Source organism: Rhea pennata, chromosome 1, assembly GCF_028389875.1.
Source record: "Rhea pennata isolate bPtePen1 chromosome 1, bPtePen1.pri, whole genome shotgun sequence".
NCBI lineage: Eukaryota > Metazoa > Chordata > Aves > Rheiformes > Rheidae > Rhea > Rhea pennata.
This window is the reverse complement of record NC_084663.1, coordinates 24,898,082-24,910,178: the sequence shown is the minus strand read 5'-3', so window position 1 is coordinate 24,910,178 and position 12,097 is coordinate 24,898,082. Positions and strand designations below refer to the sequence as shown.

Below are 12,097 nucleotides of genomic sequence, written 5' to 3'. Positions count from 1 at the left end.
CTGACACCGCAGTGGCAAAGCAGACAGGCATAAAGGCCTGGTAAAATTACAACAGCCTGGTATACATTGCATTCCCAGATTACACCTGAGCTATAATCCTGCCTAGCAACGGAGCATATTGAGTGTATCATTCCCAAAACACGCTTTGTGACTGTCCTCAGAATACCCTTTTTTATTAGAGAGGGGTCTCCGGTGGATACTTGAGGCTTGTTGCCTTAGCATCTGTCAGAGGATTTTCCCTGAAAAAATTCAGAGACTTAGGATCCCATTTCCACTTCTTTGAGTAGTTTACCCTAGCCCAGAGTGCCAAATAAGAGGCTGTCACTCACAGACATTTCTTTATTTTGATCTTTAGAAGTATTCATGTTTTTACTTTTGCATGTAAATAAATACACATTGAGGACCTGGATGTTTCTTTCATTTGCAAAAGCAATATCATGTCAGGAGGAAGAGAATCTGATTGTTTATATATTTTTAATGGGGAAAAATACCTACAAGATCTGATTACTCCCAGTACTATGCTTTAAGCGGAAACCCCTCTTCTCCATTTTCTTCCCATGACTGTAGAATGGAACAAGAGAGAAGGTCAGCAATAAATAAGTCAGGCCAGCTACCCCTTATGAACAGCGGAGTTTTTGTTGCCATTTTTCATAACCTTATGGGCCTCTGGGACTGGAGTGTGTAGTAGTTGGGCAGAATGTAAAAGGAAACAGATCTCAGCTTCATACAGAAAACTCTGGCTTTGAAGGAGGATAGGAAAAGGGGACAAAAAACAGTTAATGATATCTTGCACATCTCCTTGACTTGCATAGAAATATAACCATACAATCAGTTAACAAATGATCCTGCAGCTGAACTGCCTTGTTCTATGAATAAATCAACAGTCCATGGAAACATGTTCACCAGCATCCTGAAAGCACAAGAGAACATGAAGGTTTTTTTTTTGTTTCTTTGTTTTTTGTTTTTTTTTTCCTTCATAAAGCAGCTCCTCAATCCACAACCAGTAGAATAAAAACTATTTTAGGCACTAGCTGAAGACAGTCAGTGTCACAAGGGTCATGCTTGTTCTCAGGCTGATAGTTTTGAAAGCCCGAGTATCTGTATCGTAGATCTATCTGCTAAAATGCAAATTTGCAGTTTTTCTTCCTTTTTTGTGAAGACTTTCGTATTATTACTATTATCATTTAAATTAAATGTAAGGCATGTAATTACACTATTTAAACAAGTATTTACTGTAAAATACTAAGAGAAAAATGGACGCCATTTTGTCAACTTCAAAATAAAATAATTTCCTTCCATATTGTGTCTGTATTATCATTTGGTCAACACTGAGCATTTACACGACAACACTATACAATGCATGGCTGCAATATTACACTGACAGTTCAGGGGAAAAATTGCTGCATTGGCTTGTGCCCATACACTGACACGCAAATGCGCAACTTTCCCTTGCTAGCTGTGATTCTTTAATCGCTTCCCTTCCCCAAATGAGGTTTCCTTTCTTTTTCTCCTCCCTTTTGCCACATATTTTTAATGGAAAGAGACAATACCAAAACCACCAGCAATCACTGCGAATGTGAGAATGCACAAGTCGGTGAGTGTGCTGTGAACAGACTGTGTGGACACAATAGGTGAAGAGCGGAGGAAAGAAGGTGTATAAACTCCTAAAGTCTGCTCGCATTTATACAGGCTTTCTGTAAGATTTACTGGGTCTATATGTGTGTAATGCACCAAAAAAAGTGAACCTTGCCCCTTTTTTTCTTGTTCATTGAAGCTATCACTCCTTGTCTATCAGACCTCCATGTGGAATTTAAGAAGTGGTGGGACGCTCTCACGCCCAGACCATGCTTAGTTAGCATATGAATGCTCAGCTGATTGTTTGAAGTAACAATTAGGAGGACAATGGATAAAGGAGGAAACTGGAGACAGCAGCTAACACCTGTGAATCAGAACTTAAAACAACTTGCTTTTACATAATTAATTAAAGAACCAGGAACAACGCACATTGTCTGAAAATATAGTCCAAAGACAATGCTAGTACATGTAAATCCCTTTTCCACTGCTTTCAGTTACACTCCTTGCATAAAAGGTTTGATCTTACTGCAAAAATCTTAGTTATGAATGAATGTTGTGTAGGTGTTGCAAGGGGCTTTTTGGCAAGGAGTGGGAAGGGAAGAGAAAAACATTTAAAGGAAAAAGGAAATGGATGCTATGGACACTGTTTCATGAAATCATATTTATTGCAGAATATGAAAAGAATTCTGTGGCATTTCCTCAAGGAGACGATCCGTATGTGTGCTAAATATGCTCATATGCAATTATTTCCAAAACAGGTTATACTGTCTTCCTTAGAACTTCTTAGTGCTTCTTAAGATTACGACCCTAGATATGGCTGTCTCACAAAATCTTTATCCTCAATTTACATATATTAAAAAATGTCTTGATCACACTGAAGTCAAAGTTTAGCTTTCACTGAATTCCAAATAGCCCCAACTGGTTCTTTCTGGAGGACTATACAGAGGATAGTATAGTCTTCTTCAAGTGGGATGCCTGGTTCTATGGAAAGAAGGAAAGAAAACAGACATGATGTGAACATAAAGGAAGAAACCTGGATGGAATGAAGCTCAGAAAGAAAATTTATCCTTCTAGCATATGTATGTCAAGTTTTAAAATAAAAATTAAAAACTAAATAACAAATTACAAAAACAGAACAAAATTTCCCACATTTTATGTTCTTCCATTTGCTTTATTTGTGACCTGAATGATGACGGTAATCACATTCTATTTAATGTATGCTTATCATTCAAAGCCCAAGACAAGGATGACATAAGTAATTTATTGGTAGTCAAAATAGTTATTTTAGGGGGAGGGGAGACTATCATCTACACTTCTTATTCCAGTAAGTCTTCCAGTTTTGATATTGTAAATTCATTAATATTTTGCAGATTTGGTGTACGGATACTATAGACAACAACGGAAATTGGTTGAAGAGATTGATTGGTCATATACAGGTAAGCAACACTGTCTTATTGAAGAACTTATTCTGTTTTGATATTTTCATGTTCACTGTTAGAACTTCAAGAGTCTGTTGTGTATATATAACACTTTTCATATACCTAAACAATTGCTAAAGTAGAAATCTAAAGTAGGAAATAGATTCTGAAAAATTGCAGGAACAAGTGTTCCTCTGCATAGTGTACAACAAGACTGATTACTTTTGTTTCTTATAGAATCATAGAATCCGTAAGGTTGGAAGGGACCTCTGGAGATCATCTAGTCCAACCTCCCTGCTCAGCAGGGTCACCTACAGCATATTAGACAGGGTTGAATCCAGGCGGGCCTTGAAGATCTCCAGAGAAGGAGGCTCCACAACCTCTCTGGGCAACCTGTTCCAGTGCTCCATCACTCTCACAGTGAAGAAATTCCCCCTCACGGTCAGGCAGAACTTCCTGTGCTTCAATTTCTGCCCATTGCCTCTTGTCCTGTCATATGTGACAGCTGAAAAGAATTTGTCCCTGTCCCCTTGACACCCTTCCTTCAGGTACTTATACACATTGATAAGATCCCCCCTCAATCTTCTCTTCCCCAGGCTGAAGAGGCCCAGCTCTCGCAGCCGTTCCTCATAGGGCAGATGCTCCAGCCCTCTGACCATCTTTGTAGCCCTACGCTGGACTCTCTCCAGTAGCTCCAGGTCTCTCTTGTCCTGGGGAGCCCAGAACTGGACACAGTATTCGAGATGAGGCCTCCCCAGGGCTGAGTATAGGGGGCAGGATCACCTCCCTTGACCTGCTGGCAACGCTCTTCCCAATGCACCCCAGGAGACGGTTGGCCTTCTTGGCCACAAGGGCACATTGCTGGCTCATGGACAGCTTGTCATCCACCAGCACTCCCTGGTCCTTCTCTGCAGAGGTGCTCTCCAGAAGGTCAGCCCCCAGCTGGTCCTGTTGCCTAGGGTTATTCTTCCCTAGGTGCAGGACTCTGCACTTGCCCTTGTTGAACCTCATGAAGTTCCTCTCCGCCCAACTCTCCAGCCTGTCCAGGTCTCTCTGAATGGCAGCACAGCCCTCTGGTGTATCAGCCACTCCTCCCAGCTTGGTGTCATCCACAAACTTGCTGGGGATACACTCTGCCCCCTCATCCAGGTCATTGATGAAAAAATTGAACAGGATGGGACCCAGTACTGAGCCTTGGGGGACACCACTAGCCACTGGCCTCCAACTAGACTCCATGCCACTGATGATGACCCTCTGAGTTCTGCCTTTCAGCCAGTTCTCAATTCACATCACTGTCCACTCGTCTAATCCACACTTCCTGAGCTTCTCTAGGAGGATGTTGTGGGAGACACTGTCAAAAGCCTTGCTGAAGTCAAGGTACACAACATCCACTGCTCTGCCCTCATCTGCCCAGCCAGTCATTCCATCACAGAAGGCTATCAGATTGGTTAAGCAGGATTTCCCCTTGGTGAATCCATGCTGGCTACTCCTGATCACCTTCTTCTCCTCCGTATGTCTGGAGATGACATCCAGAATGAGCTGATCCATCACCTTTCCAGGGATGGAGGTGAGGCTGACGGGCCTATAGTTCCCTGGGTCCCCTTTCTTGCCCTTCCTGAAGACTGGAGTGACATTGGCTTTATTCCAGTCCTCAGGCACCTCTCCTGTTCTCCATGACTTTTCAGAGCCTGGCAACAACATCCACCAGCTCCCTCAGCACCTGTGGGTGCATCCCATCCAGGCCCATGGATTTGTGGATGTCTAGCCTGCCCAGAAGGTCTCTAATCCTATCCTCCTCAACCAAAGGAAAGTCTCCCCTTCTCCAGACTTTCTCCCTCACGTCCAGGCTGCAGGATTCCTGGGGGCTGCCCTTAGCAGTGAAGACTGAAGCAAAGGAGGCATTCAGTAATTCTGCCTTCTCTGTATCCTTTGTCACCAGGGCCCCCTCCCCATTCAGTAGCGGGCCCACATTTTCCCTAGTCCTCTTCTTGCTGCTGATGTATTTGAAGAAGTCCTTCCTCTTGTCCTTAACATCCCTTGCCAGACTCAATTCCAACTGGGCTTTAGCCTTCCTTGCCACATCTCTGCATACCCTGACTGCATTCCTATAATTCTCCCAAGTAGCCTGTCCCCTCTTCTACCTTCTATGCATTTTCTTCTTCTGTCTGAATTTGGCCAAGAGCTCCTTGCTCACCCATGCAGGTCTCCTGCCCCTCTTGCTGCACTTCTTACTCATACGGATGTATCGCTCTAGAGCTTGGAAGAAGTGATGTTTGAATACTAGCCGGCTCTCCTGGACCCCCCTTCCTTCTAGGGCCTTAACCCATGAGATTCCTCCAATTAGGTCTCTGAAGAGCCTTTTTGGAAAGAGCAAGTCCTCATCCGTATGGTCTTAATCCTGAGACATGATTTACTTGAGGAAGGCTGAGCCAATATATTGTTAGGCACTCATTTGAAGATTACTGTTCTGGCAAGTTTGAAGACTGGACAGAAATGCTGAAACAAGGCATAGCGCAGTATGAGGATAAGACATATCCATATGCTGCATATGAACCTCTGCACTTTGTTTTTGAACAGCTCAGCATCCTTTTCACACCAGGTCCCATCTTGATTATTGTAAAATATCGACATTTTGGCAGTGAGTCATTTGCATCAGTAAAAAAGATATACCCTTAAATTCTGCATGAATTTAAGAGTAATTACAGAATTGCTATGGGAAAATCACAATTTGACTTCTAGATTCTTCTGTAAAAGAGAAACCAGTTTCAGTTCTAAAGTAGTTTTATCTTTAAATGAGATGTATATTTCACCCAGAGTGTATTATAAATATAGAAAGTGACCTTCTGTGGTTGTGCATAGGTACTGACATTTTTAATAATTGAAGTTATTCTGTTTCAAAGGGGACCAATTTATAGGTAGAAATAAGGACTGTCAAATTTCAACATTTCATGTATTTCATTCGAAATATGTTCCTGAAGTTAAAGCAAGCTACACCATTCTTTTTCTTTCTCTCACTCTATTTCTCATTTTTGAGATACTTCTATTTCTTCAAGGTAAAATGTATAACAAGTTTTAATCCTAGAGAGAATTGAAACAGGCAAGTCATAAACCCTTCAAAATGAGATTTATAATGAAATCTCCTACTTACACACATTGCACTGCAAAATCCAAGCATAGGATCAGTCAATAAAATATTTCCTTTTCAAAATCTATCAGATTTTTAATATTACAGTTAGAGAAATGCAGGTGTAAGCCTCTAGGATTACAGTGGTGACCAGAGAGCTATTTATGAGTTTTCTTTAAAGAATCAGTAAATGAGTTTTGCAAAGGGTATCACAGAGGGATCGAGTTCTTCCCTAGCCCATGGAGAACAAGCACCGCCAGTGCAGGTGCTACAACAGCCTGCTAGGTATTTCTTGTTGCTGGAGTTGTACCACTTGGGTGGAGAACGTTACACCCCAATGTGCTGGAGCCATCAAGCACAGCACAACTGCACCGGTTCTGCAAGACAGAGGATCCAGATCTGTTGCTTCTCTCCCCTAAAGTGTGAAATACCTTCATTTGGTTATCTCACTTCATTTTGCTTGCCCTCTACTGATGTTGGCCAAGCCTTTCTCCCCATCCAAACCTAGATACTCAATTGCAGCTGGGGCATGGGGTCTCCAAATGTGCCTTGTTAGACAGCTTACTCCTCACCACTGCAGCCCCTGCCACTGGTCGGCCTTCACCACCTGGTCCTGCACCAGGAGTGTCCTGGCTGCATCAGTAGAAGCTGAGTGCCCTGAGGACTCATACCACAGTTGGCTCTAACCTTAGAAAGACAAAGATTTTCCGAAGCTTTTTCAGGGGCTGCATATAAATCAGATACTCTGTTTCTGGCTCTGGCACCTATATTACGGGCCATATGATATGTAGTATTTTTCTTAAATACCTTATATTTGGTGTTTCAACTTGCATTTTAAAAATATACAGTCTTCATAAACGTGAAGTTGCAGTTTTAACTTGGGTGTATATTAGAGGCACAAAAGTCCAGAGGCTTAGACATATTTATTCTGGTGTCAGTCATTTATGTTAATTTATTTATTTTATATATTTTAATCTCATTATTTTATTCCTGGGGCTCTGCTCAGAGCATTTAGAATACAATTATTGGCAATGCCAGGTACTACTATGTGTAACTACTATACCTATCTGGGAGTTATGGTTTTGAGAAATAAATCAACATGTACATTTTTTGAGTAGATGGCTTATACTTTCTCAGTTCATTGTTTCCTCAGACAATTATATTCTTCTGTCCTGCATACTGTTGCCCAAAAGACCTGAAATATTATCCTCTGTGTGCCAATGAATTTTTATAAGTGGGCCTTGGGGCCCTGCAACCACAGAGTTTGATCAACCATGAGTTAGAAAAATCTAACTTTGTCTGAATTTGAGCAGGTTTCATTCTCTGTATCAAATAAGAAACTTCAAATACATTAGCCAGAGTGGATCAATACATTTCTCTTCTAGGATGGTGCTATGAGACTGAAGTAAAATATAACTAGAGAAATAACTTGAATCATGTAATTTTTGAAGGTAACATTTCATAATAAAGCAATTTCACATGCTATTATTTATGTGACTCTCATCAGATTCTATTCTTAGGTAAAAATGCAATTAATGAAGATGTAAATATTACCAGAAACATTCCGTAGTACTTCTAAGTGCTCAACTTTCAGCCATAGATGAACTTTGTATTTTCAAGCGTAAATTTAGGGATTTGATTCCCTGACTGATTTGCATAAACAAATACAGAGTTTCAGATGTGGAAAGCACAAGTGCATGTTACAGGTGCATCTAATTCTTTCAGGAGTAAATGGTTCCTAAAGCTAGTCTATTAGTAAAATGACTTTAGCCAAACTGTCTTTCAATGTATTTTTGTATTAAACAGTGATTAAAATGATTTTTGATGACAGAGTGAATATTTTTTAAATGAAGTCAAATTGTAAAAACAAATCCAACACTTTTTGTTGTGGAAAAAATAAGTGTACTGAGAAAATTGGCTACATAATTAACTGATGAGCAGAAATTGTTTAGGCATTATTTAACTATACTACCAAGGCTGGGCAATCACATGGTATTTCAAACTATAAAACAAGCAATATGAGCTTCAATTATTTGTCTCTGTCATATAGATGAAAGATTACTTTTTATTGATGCTCTGTTTATCTATGTAGTTTTTTTGCCTAAATGAATGATGTAATGCTCTTTTTCTTTTTTTTTAACATGGCTAATTGGCATTTATTCATGGAGCTCCATGTCTGCATGATCACATATAAAATATCAAATGCTATCACAAAGTAGATTTTTTTTCTTGGTAAAGTTTCTTTCTATCAGGGATTGCAATTACTCTTGGAATTTGGGTTATCTTGTCATACTTCAGCAAAAAAGATACTTGGTTTAGGAGGAAAACAGATCTAGATTCCATTAAAAGCAAGAAATTCAACACAGCCTTCCAGGAATTACAAAAGCTGAATACTTTCTAAAATTGAATTTACTGTGTAAATGCATGGCATAGCCAGTTCAGTGTTCTTTGTCTCATCATTCAATGGTATTAACTTCAGCTTCTGCTGCCACTTCTTATGTGAAACGTAATGCTACAGTATGATGATATAATGCAATAGGATGATTGAGGATGACATAATTGCCTCACAGATACTGGAAACTGATCCTGGTCAAACGGTGATTTTAGTGTAAACCATTGAGTCTCAGGGTATTCAAAGGACAATTTTGATGCTTTCTTGGAAAAGTACCTCATATTTACTTTTCTCTGAGTGGGATCATGAATCACAGAAAGAGAATAACTTAGGTTTGTAGGGATCACCGGAGATCACCTAGTTCAACCTTTTGCTCAAAGCACAACTACAAAGCTGAAGCAGTTTGTTCAGGTCATGTACCGTTGAGTTTTAAAAATCTCCAAAGAGGGGTATTCTGCTGTCTGCACAATGTGTTCCACCTCCATTTTGAAGGCTTTTTTCCCTGTACCCGATTGAAATTTTCCTTAATGCAACCTGTGACATTACCTCTTGCCCTTTCACTGTGTACTTCTGAGAAGAGTCTCTCACTGTCGCTGTAAATCTCCTTTATGTAGCAGTAGACTTCAATTAACTTCCTTCTCCAAGCTCAACAAACTCAGCTGCCTTTCCTTGTATTGCACATGTTCCATTCTAGTGGCCCTTGATTTGTTAATATCTGTCTTCTACTTGAGCAGGGAGGAGGCCAAACCTGGGCCCCATATTCCAGATGTGGTCTTAATAGAGTGAAGTAGAGGGAAATAGCCACTTTCCTTTTCCTGCTGGCTGCGCTCTTGCTAAGGCAGCCCAGTATGCTATTGTCCTTCCTTGCTGCAAGGGGGGCTGCTGCCACACATACAACTTGTTGTCCATCAGGATAATTAGTTATGATCTCTTCAGATAATCTGGAATAACTAGTGTTATCATCTCAGTGGTAAAACCTGGCAGTAGGCAGATGCTCTCCCAGACTTTAGACCAATACTTCTCACAATAACAATGGCTAGACATAATGGCTTGCGGGTTTTTTGCTTCAGTATTGAGCATTGAACCAATCTTAAGGTTAAAATTGTTGTTGTTCCATATTTTCTTCAACACACCTTGGAGCTGAATGGCACAGTCCACCTAGTTTATTGACCCTGTTAGCATCACTTCACTGATAAAACCTTCGCTGTCAGTTGAAAGATTGCTTTTACCACCACAAGTCCAGGAAATTTGGGCTGATGGTTTCAAATGTAAACTATTAGCAGATAGTCTGACTCTGAAATGAAAATGGCCACATTTTCTGTGCTATTTTTTTAAAAAGAAACAATTCTCTTTCTTGCACAAATAAGATTTAGTGTTTTAATTTCAAATTTTGTTCTATCATTCTCCATTACCGAGATGATTCCTCTGCAAATTCACTGTTCATAAAGTTAACGGGAAAGTAAGTTGTTGTTTGTATCCATAATCATTTACAGGTGTATTTTGCTTTTTGCTCAGTCTAAAGAGTCAGTAAGGATCTGAATTAATTCAACTATGTCTCAAGAAAACAACTCTGATGCTGGCAGCTGATTCTGTTTATCCCACAAGAGGTGTCTCCTTTCTATTACCCCACCATCTGATCCAAGTAAACAGGAAAATTTCAGGCTCTGCCCTCATCCTCACCCTGTCTGCCTCTTCAGTAGCCATTTGTTGGGAGGATGCACAACAGTAGGCATCCAAGTGCTGCTTTCTACCCTTCAACTGCAGTGGAGAAGAAGCTGTGTTGCAGCGTCTGCGTGAGCGTGGACACACACACATGCTGCTATCTCTTTGATCTTGTTTTCCCTTCTGTGCAGAGAAGCTTTTAACCCTAAATATGAATGCTTCAGAACTGAGTAGCTGCGTCAAAAGGACCCTGGAAAAGAGCTAGATGCTGGAGTGCTGGTTTAGCACAGCCAGTGGCAAGGGATTGTTTCCAAAAGCATATGAAAGAATTACAGGAGGGAATTTAACTCCAAAGGGAGTTAGAGGGTAGAGTCACATGGTCTGGATCCTATCCTTTACAGGGCAGGGTGGAGTATGATAGAGGAGCCATTTAATGACCCAAATCCCAACAGACCAGCTGTGTGGGAGAGTGGGCAGCACCTGCAGGAGTTTGCTAGAGGTGGAAGCCAGCAGCTGCTGGTTGAATTGACTGTGATTTAATAAACTGTTCTACCAGATCAAACTGAAATGTCTCCAAGACAGCACTGGCCAAAAGCTGATGAAACCTCTTAGCATCATTGGCCAGATAAAAATGTGCTCTGGGGAGATGATGCATATCAAATTAAGTTCATATTTTCTCTTACTAGCTGACCATCTTGGCAGTATCAGCATAACTATGTGAGATCTGATTTTATCACCTAATATGAAATAAATCACTTTGTGATTTATAGTCTGAAAATATAATCATAAGTGATGTCTGCATCAGTTGTGAATAATAAGTGAATAATAAATTGTGAACAGTAAAGAAAAGCCTACGCTCTTGGAACTCTATGGGTTCCTTCTATAAAAGACAGTTTAAGAAGTCAAAATAACATGCATTCTTTTATTAACTCATATAAAAGTAACTCTGCAGAGAGTGTCTTCATTTTCAGTAGATCTTATGCTTCAGAGGCTGTCATACCATTTCTTGCATGATAGCTCATTATATGTGTTTACATACCCCAGATCACACAGTCACTAATGGTTCCAGTCTTTTGTCACTAAATTTACAGACTCATTAATTAAAAAGCTGATTAAATTATTATGGTTTGGGAAGGCTGATGATTCAGCAACAGAAATTACAGTGTTATGCATCTGCCCACACCAAAGAGACAAGGTGTCCTCAAGCAGGGAGCTACATGCTGGCATTGCTGAACATGGAGAAATCCCCATTTTAAGGTATCTCAGTGTACTGAATCAACAATACAAAGTATGTTGTTCTAAAAAAAATCAGAAAGATATTTAGTATATTTATGTTCAAGCCTCTGAATTCCTGTGAAATCCTGTGGTTCAGAAGAGTCTATTTTAAACATCGGCTGCCTCCCTTCTTTTGAATCACAGGAGAGTTGATCTTTGAACATTAGTAGGCTGATGTCAGCAAAGTGCAATTTATTTAGTTTTGAATCAATCAACATTTTTAGGGTAAGATATGTGGAAAACTGAATATATGAAATAGATGTGAAACGGATGCATTGAATAGACTGTCAGTTGGACCTCATATTCATGGACCTTTCAGAGTTGGATGCCTGTACACAGTTATGAAGAATGGCATGTTGTTGGGTTCCTAACAGATAAACAGAAATAAAATCATATCCCTTTTTCAGCATTTTACAATTCACAATAAAGATGTCAGTGATCTGTTTACCAGAGTTTCCAGCACTGATAAGGTCTATTCCTTGTCACATTTTTCCCTTTCATAAAAAGGGAACTTGTTAAGTTATGTTCAGAAACAGTACCCCATCTCATTCCAAACATTAATTAGATTATTCAGATGTGGGAGGGTCTGTTTATGAGATGTAGAGAGTCAAAGCATGACTTTTTGTATAAAGTGCGGAATTTCTGTTTGAT

General features: G+C 40.1%; 1 protein-coding gene across 1 annotated transcript in view; it reads left to right on the top strand.

The window, feature by feature from the left end:
• Positions 1-1,533: 1,533 nt before the first annotated feature.
• PTPRZ1 (protein tyrosine phosphatase receptor type Z1) overlaps positions 1,534-12,097 on the top strand; it is a 102,726-nt gene continuing 92,162 nt past the window's right edge. The window contains exons 1-2 of the mRNA XM_062592002.1: positions 1,534-1,594; positions 2,946-3,011. Of these exons, the coding sequence (XP_062447986.1) occupies positions 1,534-1,594; positions 2,946-3,011 (127 nt within the window). The remainder of the gene's footprint in view (positions 1,595-2,945; positions 3,012-12,097) is intronic.